The 18,397-nt window shown below is 48.6% G+C and overlaps 1 protein-coding gene across 2 annotated transcripts in view; it reads right to left on the bottom strand.

Moving 5' to 3' along the window:
* The window catches only part of RIN2 (Ras and Rab interactor 2), a 204,943-nt gene that overhangs the window by 84,610 nt on the left and 101,936 nt on the right, over positions 1 to 18,397 (bottom strand). The window contains exon 3 of one of the 2 annotated variants that reach the window (XM_052650794.1): positions 13,769 to 13,862. In XM_052650794.1, the coding sequence (XP_052506754.1) occupies positions 13,769 to 13,825 (57 nt within the window). In that variant the 5' untranslated portion in view covers positions 13,826 to 13,862. Of the gene's footprint in view, positions 1 to 13,768; positions 13,863 to 18,397 lie in introns of those variants that run through there. The other variant, XM_052650796.1, reaches the window with a different exon arrangement.

Genomic DNA, 18,397 nt, shown 5'->3' with positions numbered 1-18,397 from the left:
TATTCCGCCTTAAAAATGAAAGATATTCTGACACACACTCCATCACGGATGAACCTTGAGGACATTATGCTGAGTGAAATAAGCCCATCACAAAAGGACACTGTATGATTCCACTGATACGAGGTTCCTGGAATGTAGTCAAGTTCATAGAGACCGATAGTAGCACGGTGGCTGCCAGGGGCTGGGGGAGGAAGGACCGGGAAGTCCGTGTTTAATGGGGATGGAGTTTCAGTTGGGGAAGGTATAAGAGTTCCGAAACTGGTTGGCAGGAATTGTTACACAATAACGCGAGCACATGTAATGCCACAGAAATGTACACTTAAAATGGTAAATTATGTGTATGCTTCACCACAATTAAAACCCCAAATCCATAAAAATCAGAAAGCAGGGTATCAGAGTTTTTTGTTTTGTCTTTTTGTTTTTTTTACAGATGTGTGCTACAGGGACAATCTTTGGAGGAAATAAGCTACAATAACCCAGTTCCAGCTTTTAAGCCCTGGGCTCCCTAAGAAGGTAATGGTCATCTGAAGCGAAGCCCCAGAGGCTCCAAGATGTGAAGAGGTGTGACCTCTGGACAGCACGTCCATGAATTCCACACCCGTGGACCCAGGGACAACCCAGCTGGCACTCTGCAGGTGGTACCTCTTGGCGCCGGGATAAAGTACAGTCCTCGCAGCCAGGGGTCCCCACACCTCTGAGTTTTAAACACTCCAGATGGAGAACAGACGGATGCTCCACAACCAAGATAGTCAGGAGTGACCAGTCCAGCCTAGGAGGCCTGGAATCTTCCCAGTGCTGGACAGACTCCTGGAACCAGGGGGCTGAACCAAGATCCCCCAGGAAGGAGAGCTGGCCTTACAACACGAGTATCCACCTGCGGGCCCGAGGCTGGGGCCAGAGCTGGACAGCTGGGTCCTAGCCCACATGCCTTCCTTTTGTGCTCACGAAAAATGCCCCAAAGCTCTCGCCTGGTTTGGGGTCTGAGCATTTTGGTTGAGATGAGACATCTGCTTATGGCCAGATGACTTCTGTAGGTATACAGAAGTCTCTTGAACTCTTCTTTCAACTTTCTAAGGAAATGTGAAATTGTATCATATGAATACGTGATATTATATAACATGCACATATACGTCGGTACACTAGGAATCCTTTGTACCATCCTTACAACTCTGCCGTAAATTTGAAATGATATCAGTCAAACCCCTCACTCCTGACTCCTGGGTGGGGTTGGGGTCGGGGGGCGCAACATACTTAAGAGTGAAAACTGGACTGCCAGCAGTCACTTCCCTCTTTCTCCCAGCTCATCTCCAGAGCTTACTTTGCACATTCTTCTTGTTGGGAAATCTCTGCTTTGGAAAGTTCAGGCTTTGGAAAGTTCCTTGTTCTCAAAATCTTTGTCCAAGCACCCTCGGCCTAGTCAGAGGAAGCAAGGCCCACACACCTCTTCCTGCACAGCCGCTGGGCTCCGAGGCCTGGTTGCGTCTTGTTCCCCAGGCGCCCAACCACACCCAGCCCCTGGGGCTAACACTTCACCCCCTGGGGAGCCAAGGCTCAGTGGTCACCAGGAAGACCTGCCAAGCTCCCTGATAAGCCCCAGAACCACACAACCCTGGTTGGAAGGCCAGTTTGAACTCCTGCCCCCTGGGTGGCCTGGGAGGGAGACGATAAGCTCCCTGAGCCTCAGTCCTCTCATCTGTAAAAGGGGCAATAATCACTTAGTCGAGGTGGGGGAGGATGAATGGGAACTAGCCTAGGGGAGGTGCCCAGCCCCTCTGTGGCCAATAAGAGCCCTGGCTGGTTCTGGGTGGGGCTGTGGAGCCCAGCACTCAGTTGTGAAAAGTTTCTAGGAGAGAAGCATTTTAATTTCATCATTAAATTTAATTCCATCATCAATTTAATTTCATCATTCAAAGTTAACTTCTGTGTCACAGAGGAAAAATAAAAAATTATTTAAAATTACACACAAATGGTGGTGGGGCACAATTCTTTAGGCTTTGCCCGCGTGCTGCGACTACTGAGCCCATGCATTGACAACACTTCAATGAACAGGCGTGGCCATGTCCCCGCCACAAACACAGGTGCCAGCCGGCTCTGACTTGAAGGTGACAGCTGGCTAACTCGGCCCAGAGTGACTGTCTGGGTCCCTGGGTGGCCCCCTCCAGTCTACTCTGCATAGTTCAGGTAGAGGAGCTATTTCTAAGACTCTGGGGCAGGCCTGAGCAACAGACACACACCAAGACCTCGCAACCTCCCTAAAGTGGCAGCGGGCAGCTGGCTGAAGCCCAATGTTTTCAAGACTGATTCCAAGACGGTGCAGAGGTGGAAAACACAAAGTCCATGGCTCCAGATGGGCTAAGACGATATGCACAATAAAGATGAGAAGGTGGAGGGCAAGACGGAGGGAACCAGAAGTGATGGGAAGACTTGGGGGTGTTTTGAGAGCAAGGAGAGGGGGCATTTCTGGAGGGGCAGCTGGGCACAGAGACATGGGTAGGTTGACGAGCAAGTCAAGCTGTGCGGGGATGGAGGTCTGCTCTGCATCATTTGAAGGCCCCACCCCTAGAGTCTGATTCCAGAGATCTGCACTGGAATCCAAGAACCTGCATTTCTAAGACGTCTCCAGGTGAAGCTGAGACCAGAGCCAGGACCACACATTGAGAACCACTGGTCAAGGCTGCCTTAGTAACAAACTCTGTCCAATGAGAACGCTGCCCGTCCATCAGAAGACCACATTTCATGTGTCAATTACTTCCTAACACGCAGGTAAATGCAGACAGACTCAGGCATCTCACCTTGAGAGGCCTACCTAGTTCACCAGTGTCTTCTGGTCTCTCCACAAACAAGAATCACCAGGGCCCTTGTTAAGGCAAAGGGTTCTGTTTCCCCCCTTGGAGGTTCTGATTTAGTGGATGTGAGAATCTGCATGTTAACAAGAACCTACTGGAATTCTTATCTGTGACTGTTCAGGGAAGGAAATCCTCCTCATAGGAGACCCTTACTTAACAGCCAAGAGAATGGAACCAAGAAGGCAACACCTTCCCCTAGGGGGATGTCCTAAGATTCAATTCAGTTCCAACACCACCCAAAGTCAGCACACTTCACCTGCCCAAAGGAGAGGTCAGTCTCTACAAAAAAATCTGTGCCCCAAACAAAGCAGTCAAGTTCACAGCAGGATGCAGGCCAGCCAGATGTGGAGCCTGGTGCTCAGGGACCCTGCAACCTCTGAACCTTAATGTGTTCCAGGTGCTTGGGGGTAATATCACTGAATTTGTGTAACAGCAGCCGTAGGAGGCGAAGAAGGCAATGGCACCCCACTCCAGTACTCTTGCCTGGAAAATCCCATGGACGGAGGAGCCTGGAAGGCTGCAGTCCATGGGGTTGAGAAGAGTTGGACACGGCTGAGGGACTTCACTTTCACTTTTCACTTTCATGCATTGGAGAAGGAAATAGCAACGCACTCCCGTGTTCTTGCCTGGAGAATCCCAGGGACGGGAGATCCTGGTGGGCTGCCGCACAAAGTCAGACACGACTGAAGCGACTTAGCAGCAGCAGCAGCAGCAGCCTTAGGAGGGAGGGAGCCTTAATCCTCAATTTCCAGATGAGGCAACAGGTCCAGAGAGTTGAGGCAAGTCGCTCAAAGTCACATGAGAAGCAGGTAACAAAACTGGGATGTGACCAGGTTTGTCTGCCTCCAGAGACCGGCTCTCAACACGCCTGTCCTACCTGCACTATTGTAACATCATAGGGATACTACGTGATGTCACAGTATATGGTGTCAGAATACGTGCCATCATAAGGGACATTTGACTCATTTGAAAAGACCCTGAAGCTGGGAAGATTGAAGGCAGGAGGAGAAGCGGACAACAGAGGATGAGATGGTTGGATGGCATCACTGACTCAATGGACATGAGTTTGAGTCAACTCCGGGAGCTGGTGATGGACAGGGAAGCCTGGCGTGCTGCAGTCCATGGGGTCACAAAGAGTCAGACATGACTGAGCAACTGAACTGAACTGAACTGAACTGATAAGGAATATGTGGTCTTTGATCCAAACTCTCAGGATCTCCTGAGAGGTAGAGGGAATGGGAGTGTCTTTAGTTACTCACTGCAAACCTCCTTCTATTGGGCCTGAGTTTAAGTCACAGATACCTGGTGGCTAGAAGCCCCTGGAAGGCTTCAGGATGCAGGCTGGTTGCCAGGGGGACCAGGCATATGACTAGAGGGTTGGTATTTTCAGCCCCATCCCCATCCCACCACCATGAACAGGGGCTGGGGGTTGAGCCAGCGACCAATGGTCAATGATTTAATCAACATGCCAACACAACACGGCTTCCCCAGTGGCTCAGTGGGTAAAGAATCTGCCTGCAATATAGGAGGCACAGGAGACTTGGGTTCAATCCTTGGGTCAGGAAGATCCTCTGGAGAAGGAAATGACAAACCACTCTGTTGTATTCTTGCCTGAAAAAATCCCATGGACAGAGGAGCCTGGTGGGCTACAGTCCATGGGGTCGCAAAGAGTTGGATACTACTGAGCGACTAAGCACACACGCACACACGCGCACACACACACACACACACACACACAGCACAGTGACCTCCATAAAAGCTCTATGTGGAGGGGTTTGGAGAGCGCTGGTGGGAGAGGCTAGAGGGTGACACACCCAAACTCCCAGGGACACACCCAAACTCCTGTGTGTCGGCCCCTTCAACAGCTTGCCCTGGCTGTTCAATTGCATCCTTCATAACACACTGCTAACAGTAAACAAAGTGTTTCCTGGAGCTCCGTGACCACTGTAGCAAATTACAGGAAGATAAACCCTTGCTTTATGGCACTCTGCTCCCCAGATACTGCATTTTTTTTACAAACTGAAAGTCTGTGGCAAACCCACATCAAGCGAGGCTATGGGCCATTTTTCTAATACCATTTGCTCACTTTGTGTCTCTGGGTCACATTTTGATAATTCTCACAAAATTTCACACTTTTTTACTACTACGGTATTTGTGATGGTGATCTGTGATAGGTGATCTTCGATGTCACTACAACCAAATGATAATGACTTGGTAAAGCTTCAGATGGTAGCAAAATTTAGCAATAAAGTATTTTTAAATTAAAACGTGTACATTTTTTTTAGTCATAATGTTATTGCATACTTAATAGACTATGTTGCTGTTCAGGCACTAAGTGGAGTCTGACTCTTTTGCGACCCCATGGACTGTAGCCCACCAGGCTCCTCTGTCTGGGGGATTTCCCAGGCAAGAGTATTGGAGTAGGTTGCCATTTCCTTCTCCAGGGTATCCTCCCCACCCAGGATCTAACCTGCATCTCCTGCATTGACAGGCAGATTCTTTACCACTGAGCCACCAGGAAAGCCCCTTAATAAGACTATGGGATATTGTAAACACGGCTTTTACATACATTGGGGAAACCAAAATATTGGTGTGGTATCTGCTTTACTGTTGTGTTCTGGAATGGAACCCACAATATCTCTGAAGTCCCCTATACTAAACTTAAGTACAAGCTGGAAAGAGTGTGGGTGACCAGGAACCCCCCTACTTGTGATGGCATCTAAAGTGGGGGGCAGTCCTGCGGGACTGAGTCCCTAACCTGGGAGGTCTGTGTAGTGTTAGACTCTGGGTAGTGTTAGAATTGAGCTAAACTGTAGGACATCTGCTGGTGTTCACAGAGAACTGAAGCGGTCGGTGTACGAAAAGCCCACACATTTGGTGTCAGAAGAGCTGTGAGGAGAGAAATGGTTTCTCTGAGCAGTGAAAGACGATGTGGAACCATACAGCCTCTGCACTGACTACTTCCTGAGGCCCTCCCCACTCTGGGTGACTGGTGCCCTGCTTGCTCAGCCCACCGACCGTGGGTCCCTGAGTCCTGTCCTCCCCTCAGAGATCCTAAGTTGCCTTTTTCCATCCCTTCTCCTCAACATTCATAAACTCAAGTTTCCTCTCTGGGCTGATCTCAGCTAATAGTTCAGAAAGTCCTCATTTTTACTAAGTTGTGAATGACTGATGACGTCATTCGACACTCTGTCAGGACGTGCTAACTCAGGGGAACCTCCAGCTGGTGTTACAGGAAGGTGGGGGGCGGGTATTTTTGGACAGGCCATGCTCCTTTTTAGATAGTAAGGCAAAGGAGAAAGGAGACTCCATCCCACACTAGTTCCTCCCTTGGCAGCTTTCTATCTGGGACAGTGGGCTCCTGGTATCCCATAAGTTAATGGCAAGAAGCTATTCCTAAAATTCTAGTTTATAATTCCTCTGTCACCCAAGGGTTGTTTATTAGAAAGGGTTGAAGTTTCGAGGCGGAAGACTCCTTTGCTTCGAGTACATCCTCTCATGTTCTGGCACTGTTTCACTAGATCACCTAAACACTAGTTATCTCAGGGTTGCATCTGTATTTGACTTTGCTCTGTGCTGTTAATGAAGGGCTCAGGCATTGTGAAGTTACACGTCTGCCTGGAGATTTCTGTTCAGAGAAGAGAAAAGATTATCCCAAAGGTTACAGCTGTATTGCCCTGTAGGACTATCACCCATTTTGACTTTAACTTAGCAAACTTATTACAAAATGACTTTTTTTTTTTCCTTTGGCCACACTAGGTGGCATGTGGGATCTTAGTTCCCTAACCAGGGATCAAACTGGTGCCCCCTGCAGTGGAAGCACAGAGTCCAGGGCACTGAACTGCCAGGGAATTAATTCCTAGAATGACTTTTTAAGTCAACTACAAATATATCATTTGTCCAGGTATTCTATGAACCAGCTTTATATTGGCCTCCCAGATTCATGCATGGTTTGCATAAAGCTTCAAAAGATGTTCATTTTATATTACATAATTTAACTTTTTGAAAATCATACAATGAAACAGTCCTTCAAACCTACACCTTCCTCCTGGGTACCCCCCTAGTTATGAAAACTCAGAGTTACAAGTAAGCCTGCAGAGATGATGTGGTTGAGGGGGACTGGGAGAATCTTTTTCCTTCCTGATATTCAAAAGGCAACGTTCCCTGGAGCAAGTGAGTCTGTGCTGAGGCCCAACCAGGCTACATTTAATATCAGAAAGGGATGGCCAAAGCGTGCTGGGAAAGTGATGCTATAAAACCATGACATCCACTGCGTTTTGAAAACATGAACAGGAAATGCTGTCCAAAATGTTTGAGGCATTCCTAGAAAGTCATGCTTGGGGAGGGAGAGGACACTGATCTGTGTCCTGGAGGCATTTGGAGCAGACAGTGAAAAATATGCTTGTGTATCCAAAAAAAGGGATAGGTCCTCCAGAGAGAGGAAACTGTCCCCACAACCTCTCCAGATGGAGTTTCCTGGGGGATCTCAGTGGAGAAGGGTTGAAGGGACCAGAGCAGAAGCCTCAGGAGGTCTACACAGGGTTGGGGTGGGGCAGGGGGGCACATGAGAAACTCAGGCTGAGTCCCATTCCCACCCCTGCTGTGGACCAACAACCAGCCCCTGGGGCTTCAGCCTCCCTGGACCTCAGTTTTCTCCTCTGTGAAAGGAGGAGGTTTACACTAGACAAAATGCAAGCCTTCACTCTCCAATACTTAGCCACCAGCCACATGGGCTTCACAGCCCTTATAATGCTGATAGCCTGTATCAAGACACACTCGGTATAAAATACACACTGGGCTTCAAAGGCATGATACCAATAAAAATGTAAAATATCTGACTAATAACTTTATCTTGATGACATGCTGACATGACAATATTTTAGATATCCTGTTAGATAAAATATTAAAATCAATTTTACTCTTTCTTAATGTGGCCGCTTGAACATTTAAAATGACATCTGCAATTTACTATGTATTTCTATGGAGACAGCACTGCTCTAAGGTCTCTCCAGATGTGAGCCTCTAGAAGCAAAGAAAAGACACACTGAATACTGATGCCAGGTTTGCTTTGCGATATTATGAAGACTAATTAGCCATGTGTCAATTGCTCTGACCAAATCTCTAATCACTATTTTGTTTCTACTGCAAGGCACTTAGTCCTTTCCTGGTCAGAGTCAGTGGACAGAAGTCCACCATCCAGGGGACACACTGGGAGACAAATGCTCACATCTGTGGCTTTTAAGCACCCACATATTCATGTAGGGATTTGATCCATGAAACTACTAAAATGTGATTTGGGATTCCATCCATTCCTTTTCTTGAAAACTTTTTTTTAATTGGAGGATAATTACTTTACAGTATTGTGATGGTTTCTGCCATATATCAACATATGCCTGTTATACAAAGGGAATTAAATCTGAAAGGAAAGATAAATATTGTATATTAATACATATGGGCTTCCCTGGTAGCTCAGCTGGTAAAGAATCCGCCTACAATGCAAGAGACCAAGTTCAACTCCTGACCAAGTTCAACTCCAGTATTCTTGGGCTTCCCTGGTGGCTCAGATGGTAAAGAATTCACCTGAAATGTGACCCAGGGAGACCTGGGTTCGATCCTTGGGTTGGGAGGATCCCCTGGAGAAGGGATAGGCTACCCACTCCAGTATTTTCGCCTGGAGAATTCCATGGACAGAGGAGCCTGGAGGGCTACAGTCCATGGGGTTCTCAAAGAGTCGGACATGACTGTGTGACTAACACACACACTTATGCACATATATGGAATCTAGAAAGATGGTACTGATGAATCTATCTACAGGCTATCTATTACTTTTTGTAGCCCCGCCATCTCTGACGACTGTTACACCACACTGACCTCTTGTCCTAGGCAATGCATTTGAAGACATGACTTTCCACAAAGGATCATCTTAAAACTCAAATACTGGGAATCCCTGAGACCTGAGATGCGCAGGGGTGCCAGTTCTGGATGATTGAAAATGTGCCTGTAAAGTTTTCAAAACAGAGTATTGAAAACAGTATTTCAAAACAGCATTTTCAATGCCAAGGAGAGACCAGTCATTTAGGAAAGTTGGTTGGGGTGATGCAAATCATCACTCCCAGTTTATCTACTTTGCAGAGTCAGATTTTAGCAACTAGGTCACTTCAAAGCCAGTCACACCTCTGTCCTTCATGGGGCCAGAGAGAGTACTTCCGAGCCTTGTCTGAACTCCAACCCCAGGCTTTCTGTTTCTGAAAGACAAACGTCATGCACCTGCTATCTCAACTGTGCAAAATGACCAAAATGGGATTTCTCAAATGGAGCCTCTGCTGCTGAACTGGGCCCTCGAACATCCTGATGGTTTGTGAGTCCAGGCTCTGGGCATCTCCCTACAGGATGAATGAGGGGTTGAAGGCACAGGACAGCAGGGGCCCTGTGGTCAAACACATTTTCTTCCTGGTCAGTTAAGACCAGCCGTTCCCCTGTCCCAGGAGTAAAGGAAGGAGAGGGATCAGCCATGCAGCAACCCGGAACCCTACCAACATGTGGGTGGCCGAGGGCAGGCAGGCCTGGAAGCAAGTAGAACTGCCCGGCGGCAGTCACACTGGTTCTTTTCCAGCATCTTCTCTGCTCTAAGAGGATCCCCCTCAGGGTCAGAAACATGGTAACACAAGACAGAACGAGTCCCTCGTGGCAGAGCTCAAGCTATGAATGGAGGGGGATGTCCTGGCACCAGGCTGTGGCCCACGGCTAGGTCTATGGGACATTTCTACTACCGGGCGGACACCAGCTCAGCCCCCTGTTGTCAATGGAGAAAGGGGGTGGACGCCAGCCTGGAAGGGCAGCTGGGAACCTGATGGGGAGAAAGCAGAGGGTGGGGAAGAGGAAGGACATAGCAGGTTTGGGCTATGGGAGCAGGCCCAAGGGGACACTGGGGCAGGACGGGTGAAGGACGAGCTGGGAGGAGGTCTGAAGTCCTTGAATGTCAAGGTGAAGAGTGCAGATCTGGTCCTGGATGTAGCACAGAGCCGGGGTCTGCCAGCAGGCAACACAGATGGATGGAATCATTGGGAAGAACCAACCAACCGACCATCTGCATTCAGAGGTGGTGCAGACGGATTCTGAGCGTCACCTGCGGTGCTCACAAGGAAAGAACCAGACCCTAGGTAGGGTGGAGGATGCAGGGAAGGGGAGGAGGAGTGGAGCTTGAAGACTTGAGGGGGATCTGCCAGCACTGGCTGCCTGGATGGGGAAGGGGAGAGGTGGCTTGGGGAAGCTAGGGATCCAGCAAAAGGAAGGATCCAAGACGACGAGGAGCTGCTCAGCCCTGGGCCAGGACCACCGACAACTCTCCCAGCCCAGATGATCTTCCTTATACAGTCTCTTCCACACCACATGGCCTTGCAAAGTGACAGCTATCGGTGTCCATGTTGATGTAGGTGCAAATAAATTTGCTGTCTCCCCCAGGTAAGACCTTTCAGGGCAGGAAAATACTGTTCTCACAGGTGGTTGAGGAACATTAGCAATGATGCTGGGAAGGGCCATGGACCATGTGTTTGTTCAGCACAGGATTTCTGTGGCCAGGATTCCAGGATGAGACTCCACAAGCCCCATAACCCCAGGGTGTTCTCAATTACCCCGGAATGTTCAGACCATCTGCCTTACCCAGGACCTCATGTCCTGCAACTTAGCTGAGACACTTCCAGGAGCCGGGACAGAGGCAAAGCCACAAATCAAGGCTCACTGCTAGTAGTTAGCAACTCTAGCTTAAAAGCACAAACTGGGTAGGGAAGATGAGGCTGAAAAAGAGGTCTGGTGGTTGCCTTTCAAGGATCCATGCTTTGCACAAAATCAGGCGAGCCCTAATAACCAAGAAAGGGATAATGAGTGTGTGGAATTCAGCTGGAGTCAAGAATGTAACCGTGAATTCTCACATTTATGAAGTGGTCCTACCCAGATGTAGGGCATCGCGAGTCTGTGTGGAGGTTGGAAGGACAGTGGCACAAGAAAGTCACTCTGATCTCTAGATTCAACCTCAGCTCTAGGTCAGACACCACTTTCTAGGAAAGACTGTCCTGAGACCCATGTCGAGTTATCTGTCCTCAGAGTCCCTTTTACTTCTTTCACGAAGCACTGTTTTCTCCTATGATTATTATTATGGGTTTACTATTATATTGGATTAATATCCTGCTTTGGTACCAGAGCTCCGTGAAGTCTGGGATGGCTTCTGGTTTTTCTCTCCCTGGTGCCTAGGACAGAGCCTGGCTGTTCACAGGTGCTTGGTCAATATGAGTCAAAATGAAGCCTGAGGAATAAAGGAAGAGCTAGTGGGTTCTGGGCTGTGCTGAGGGACAGCCCATTTCAGCAGCTGAACACTACCTGGCATTTTCACAACAAACCTCCAACGGGTCAAAAGGTCCAAAGGGCAGCTGACTCCATCTTTGCAGGTTACCACGTGGAAAAATTTTGGAATAATTAATAATAGCTAATAATATTATTTATCTAATAAAGAATCTGCCTGCAATGCAGAAGACCCAGGTTCAATCCCTGGGTCAGGAAGATCTCTTCGAGAAGGGAATGGCAATCTACTCCAGTAGATTGCAAGAGCCTGGAGAATCCCATGGACAGAGGGGCCTGGCGGGCTACAGACCATGGGGTCACAAAGAGCTGAACACGACTGACTGACAAACACTTTCACTTTCAATATTATAATAAATGATATTATTATTCCATGATAACTAATTTAAAATAGTTATAGTAAAGAATAACAATGTCTATAAAAAAGAGGAGACATATAAGAAAAAGAAATATAAGGTAACTATCAACTTGGAGCATCTAACAAACAAAATGATTTTTAAGCTCTATGGTGGGGAAGGGGAAACAATACCAAGTTATATAGTTCAGGCCACTTGTTACATTTTCCTCAAGGGCATTTGACTCAGGAGAGAAGAAGTAGACCTCCTTCAGTCTCTCACTTCTTGTCTGATGGATTCTTTCATAGGACATAGCAAGTTAACTACTTTACCTGTTATTCAACTGAAAACACATTAAAACAAAAAAAGCCTTTCCCCAGGACTGCAGGAAAAACTGATTATGTTGAACTTAACAGTAGGTAGTATTGGGTCCAATAAACTCCTTATGGATTTTCAAAGGCCATTTGGATTCCGTTTTCTCCTTTTACCTGGACTTCAACACTACATGAGATTCAGCCACTCTCTGCTTCCTTAGGCTAGGGTGGGGACTACGGACAAGCCGACATTGAGGCGGATGCAGGCAATGTCTCAGGGGAGGGGGGCTTGGGTTACCCTCTTCCAGCAAGATGAAATGAATATCTCAGCATAAGACAGAATCCAAGAACTGGAGATGAGTCAGGAGCCTGGTGAGTTAGCGCCTGGTCCACAGGACACTTGCGGGGCCCCTCTTGTGCCCCCCAAGTGGTTTGTGAACTAAGACAGCTACGTTGACAAAGCTCAACTGTCAGGACTGAGAATCGAGACCATCTGTGTCAACATGACTTGACTAGTTCTTCCAGGAAGTTATTGTAAACCAATAAATAAATCTGCTGTTCACGGCAGGAAATTCCTACAAAACAATCTGTCCTGGCACACTAGTTTGCTCACCTGGGAAAACAGCTTTGCTGATCAATGGTTTACTCTCGAAGACTCCCTTTAAGACTCTTGACATGCTGCATCCACACACCCTGAACTGTATTATGTACTAAGTGACCACAAACTTTGCTGAAACCCAGTCAATTTTCTGTCTGAAAAAGCACAGCTTAAAGAGCCTGGGCATGGACGTCTAAACCCTGTAAAGACACCTCCTAACCCTCTTTGCCTAGACATTGACAGGCCCAGGCTCTGGCCATGTCTTTTTCTGACAGTCACTTGAATGAACTTGGCTTTGCTTTACCAACAGGCTTTTCTGATGAAAATTTTGGAGCCCAGAACTAACACAGGAAATCAGGTTTGGTTCTCTTGGAAACAGGAAGCATCTAAATGTGAGTTACTCTATATCAACAACCCACCAGGGTGGGGTAATCAGTAAATGTAGTCAGTTTTCCTCCAAAATAAGAAGGCCTCTATTTCATTCCCTCTTTGAGGAAAAGACCTGGTATTTGAACAGCTGCTTGTGACACACTGCAAATGCATGATTTACCTCTGTGTCCCTCTGATTTTACATTTTCTGCATTTTCCAAATTTTCTACAATGAGTTTGCATTATTTGGAGGGTGAGTGAGAGGAAGCAAAGCAAACACCATAAAAAGAAAATTAATTCCCTCGCGTACATTAGAAACAATTGTCAGGTCTTAATTTAAAACACACACTCAAGAGTATATAAAATACCCACTGAGAAGCTCATCTCATTAACCTAGCAAGTTCCCCCACTGACATCAACAGGCATGTAGAAATGTGGTCCAGCTTTCATCATGCTGCCTGGGTTCTCTCTTAAGAGGCCTCTGGGGGTGTTTGATAAAATACACCAGCAAAAGCATTCAGTTGGTCTAGGGTAAGGCCCAGGGATCTGTGTGTCCTTCTCTTCTTTTAACGAGCGCTTAAATGATTCGCAGAATCAAGCCAAGGGTAAAGCACACTCAGATGCCGAACTCAGCTTCCACCAAAAACCATCCAAATGAAAAAGGAGCAGGTGAGCAGTTGACAAGGGAAGGTTGCCTCACCTGTCTCATACAGGTGGCATTGCCCCGTGCCCGGGTGCTGAGCCTGTCCGGAAGCACGGACTCACGAAAGCCCCTGTCTCCCACCAAAGCCAGGAGGAGCTTGTGGCTGGGCTCAGGCGAGCTCCCCAGACAGAGCTGGCTCAGGGAGCAGGCTTCCCCCGCCCCTCTCCCCAGTCCTGCAACTCCCTGTGTGCCCGGCACCAGCACCGGGAGCAAGACACCCGTCAGCAACCCCGATCGAGGCTCCCTTTTACCTTAAAGAAACTTCCTCGCTTGTCCAGACTGCGGGTGCCCATGGTCTGAGTTGACATGGCCCCCCGACGAGGCTCTCCTGCACGTCGGGGACTCCTGAAGGTAGAGACATGTGTGATGGTTAGTCCAGCCTGTAGGAAATTCCTTTCTAAGCCACAGAACACTCACAACAACCCTCCTGCCAAGATCTTTTTCCATCAACAACAAGAGTGCCGTTTTATTTCCCACCAAAGCCCTTCCATCTCCTTTCAGGCTGATTTCCTGCCGCCCATGGCTCAGACTCGGCCCCACCTTCGCCGCCCCCCTCTCGCTCCTCCAGCTGACGGCTCAGGCTCCCGGGGACTGCGGATAGCATAATGATTGCTCTGTGTGTTTGCCTGACCTCACGCTCAAGTCCTAGAGGGACAATGCTAGATGTCACTATAATCTGCTCCAAAGCTCACGGACTTAATGCGGCCGATCACAGAGGCCAGCGGAAGAGTGAGGCCCTGCGTGTCCCAGAAAATCCTGCAGGAATGGGATGAGGTCTTTAACAGCTCTGCCAGCCCTCTTCCCCCAGGCAAGGTCAATACAAGGGCACCGGGAAGAAATCCCTCTCTTTTCTCTTAAGAAATCAAAGCTTCAGATGAAATCCTGTGTGCCTGCTGACGGAGATCAGTTTGTGTTAAGAAACAGCGTGTAAACAGCTCCAGGATAACCCAAGAGGAGGCGGGGTGGACACTGGAACGCAGAGGGGAGTTTAAGGGCATGATCAGGTTCTGAATCATAACTGCAGCTATTTGAGCTTGGAATTGCCCTCACTGGGGCATCAAAACCCAATAATCTTGTCTCCCGGCTGCAACGCCTTCCACGTCCACTTATAAATAAAACACACATGCACACAGGCAGCTGGCCCCGCCCCGGCCAGTGAGCACTCAGGAAGTATCTCTGATTCAGCCTCCTGCACCAGGAACGATGATCAAACCGCCCTCTGGCTCTCAGAGGTAGCTGACCCTAACCTCGACAAGCCCAGTAGAAGGACCATAAAGGAAACATTAAATGAAAACGTGTCTGGGGGATCTTAGAGGGGTTCAGTGGCAGGGGTGGGGTGGGAAGGCCCCAAAGACACAGAAGCTGCTGCCAGTTTGCTGAGGCTCTTTCATCATGAACTTTGGGGGGACAGAGGCAGCAGCAGCCCACAAACATGTCAACAAACAGAAGAGTTGCAGAGAACTGCTCACATTAGGAAGCAATGACCGCTGGAGACAGGCACGTTTCCGCCCCAAGACCTGCCACTCCTTCACATCCGCAGGGGGCTGCGATGACCCGTGGTTTCCATCTCAGAAAATGAGAACACAGCATGGACCCGCCCTTTCTTCTGGAGTTGTCACCTATTCTAGTTATTATCTCTGTGGCTCCGTCCCTTTAAAGGTTCAGAGCTGTCTTCCCTCTGATTCTTTCCACTCGGAATCCCTCTGGGATGAAGGTCAACCTTCCAAAAGCCTCCTGAGAAGACTGGTGAGTTTTCCATGGCAATTCTGTTGACTCTGAGATTCACGTTCATGGGCTCAGCTGCTGCACGGAGCCTCAGTTCCAGGCCCTTTGAAGTTCAGCACTTAATTACCAAAGTCCAGGGGCTGGAGAGCCCCCAAAAGGAAAACACAGTGCTGTCTTCAGAGCACGGAGCAGAACCACAGTGGAACCTTGAGGGGCAAATTATTGACTGTTTCAACCAAGAAGCACACAAATAAAAAAGTACACTTGAATCCAAGCCTAATGCCTGTAATTCTTTTCCTTCCAGATGCTTTCTCGGCAAGAAATTTGACATTGCACAGCAGTGAAGGAATGGCACGTTGAGAGCCAAGATTTCATTCCTCATCCAGACCTAAGTCCCCTTTGTTCTGTTCAGAAGTTTTCCATATACAAACCCTTTCTGATGAGCCAGGACAGGCAGGGGATATTGCCTATAACCACTGAGCAGTCTGGATTCCTCAAGTTTACTAGCTTAATTAGCTTCCTGAAAACTGAACGTGAACACGTCCACCTCAAGCGGTTCTCAAGGAAATGACCAGCCTGGATTCTGTGTGGAATTGGCAGATGCATCACATTTCTTCTGAAGGATGCAGGTTCCATCTCTGCTTCTTCAAAAGGCCATGAGAGCAGGTGACAAAGACAGGCTGCCAAGGGCCACAGCAGGTCCTTTGCAGAGAATGAAATCCACATTATTCGAATTCTTAAAGCTCTTGTGGGTCGGGAAGAAGTTTGGGTGTCAGGTCTTCCCTATTGGAGCAGCAGTTTCCTTCCCAAATCATAGCCTCTGACACCCCAACTCAACATGGACAGAAATCCAATACAACTGATAAGGAGACTCTCTTTCCACTTGTGGTTCTCACCTGATCCCTCACCTAGCCTGGAGTTACACCAACAGTCTCATCCTAAAACCACCCCAGTACACAGACAGACTGAACCAACAAACAGAAAAGGTACGGTAGATAGACAGGCTGTCAAATTCCTCCAGACTTACACGGTGGAAGCTTGCTCCTTTCCTGGTTTCCCTGAACAGTGGAGCAGAGTCTCCAGAAAGGAGCCCAGCGTGTCCAGTGGATCTTTCCAGTTGCTAGCTGAGCACTAGAGAGAGAGAGAAACCCGAACGGGACTGAAGGACACTGCGAACACTTTTCGGCCAAGCCCTTTCAAATAACAGCACTGAAAGAATGTAAACAGAGCCGGCGCTGTGGTTCAACTACAGGACAAAGGCAGGAAGCGAGTATTCCCAACTCTTCCCCTATGCCAGGCTCGGCCACTTTGGAGGAAGCCTGGCAATGGCTTCCATGTGGCCCCAAGAGCAAGTGCCGAGGTGAAGTCTGTCCTGGGATTTCAGTGTCCAGGACTCACTGTGCCATCTGATCGGGCTCCAGGTGGTGTGGACCGTGCTGAGCAGGACTGCTCCCGGCTGGCCTTCCAGCCCTTTCCACTGGCAGCCGCTGAGGACGGTGCTGGGGTACCACCACCTGACCTTGGGCTGCCGGGCTGGCCGACAGGGCTGGAACACCCGGCACTCGGGCTCCAGTTCACCAAGCCACGGAGCCAAGTCACTGGCAAGTTTCCAGCTGTTGCTTAAAATTCCAGCTTGCCAGATCTTGGCAAGAGAGGCTGCATCTGAGACAGACCCCAGCCACCCCCTCTCCCCGATTTATTTAGCCAGGCTCTACCGTTCTATTCCGTTCGCCTCAGGTACAAGTTTGAACCCCCGAAGCAGCAGCAGTAATACTGACTCTGGCGACCTCCACTCACAAGTCTGGTTTAAAAGACTCAGCTTCTTGGAGTCATGGGTTTCTCATCGCCTGCTGCTGTGCAAGTCGGCCCTGAAAGCTTTCTAATCACTCCCGTCTTCCTTCTTCCTTCTAGCAGCTGAATGAAGGGAGGCAAAGTGGACTTCGGCTCTTGGTAAACAAGCTCTCATTATTATAATAATTTTACAGCCAAACGAACTGAAGTAGAAGAAAGTGACTCACCCCCCCGGGGACCTGTCAGGTCGAGGCCGGTCCTGGGACAGGCATGTCACTTTCTGCCCGGTTCCTTGGGCGGCTCCAACGACGGCAGGTCCTCCCTCTTGTGAACGTTTTTTGTCTTTACCAAGAGGTAAGAGCTAGTGGGGCGGGTCTGTGTCTGGGTCCTGGGAAGGTCTCTGAATATTTCCGTAATTATCTTTGTATGACCAAGGATTTTACAAGTTGGATAGAAAAATCTCTATTTCAGCCCCTGGCTGGACGATTCAAGTTATTTAAATTTAAAGTTTGTTTTTTGAGCATCTTGTCTCCCTGCCCAGCACTGATTTTTTTCTCTTAGTCGTCAAACTCTTTAAAGCATTTTGAAGATCATAAACATCTTTTGTTGAAAAAAGAAACCAATTTACGGGAAGTAAGAAACCAGAAGAGAAGAACTGTATTCCCAGGCTCTTAGTAACTGTTTTTAAAGAGAATTAGAAACAATGCTGTGTCTTGACTTTTACAAGAATAACCGAGGAGAATAAAAATAATCTTTCTCCTTTTTTTAGGAAGGTGTTCACAGTGAAACTGTGCATTTCAGCCACTCACAGGGTTGTCCTGTAACCAATTCCAAGGGAGGGCCTTCCCCTTGGAAAACAGGGGTCTCACAGAGACGCTGCAGAAGCTTTGCTGATGCCTACAAAGCAGGTGTGGACGCCTCCACCAAGGGCAGTGAATGTGCCCTGGACACAGGATGGCAGCTTGGCTGTTAAAAGCTCCTCCTCCCCACCGATGGGAAACTGCCCCTTCACCCCCAACCCACTGCCCTCATCTGACCCCTCGGGCCATCCAAGAGTTACCGCCTGCCTCCTTCTCCCTGTCCCTTCTGAGTGATGCTCCTCGGGCCTCGGGGCTGCTGCCTGGAATAGGGCTAAGAAGGGAGAGGGGTAGCCCCCAAGGTCATTCTCAGAATCATGTGTCTTTTAAGCTCCTAACACTTGAAAAGCGCCACGTAGTCAGTGGTCATAGCCAGCACACATGTGCAATGACCACAAGTAAGTGAAGAAGCCCCATAAGCCACATCGGCCCTGAACCCAGAGGACACCATGGAGGAAGTCACACCCTCCAGGCCTCCCTCGGGTTTGCTGTCTACATGTGAGCACC

Source organism: Budorcas taxicolor, chromosome 13, assembly GCF_023091745.1.
Source record: "Budorcas taxicolor isolate Tak-1 chromosome 13, Takin1.1, whole genome shotgun sequence".
NCBI classification, from domain to species: Eukaryota; Metazoa; Chordata; class Mammalia; order Artiodactyla; family Bovidae; genus Budorcas; species Budorcas taxicolor.
Note: the sequence above shows the minus strand (reverse complement) of the source record. Positions and strands in the feature narration are given on the sequence as shown.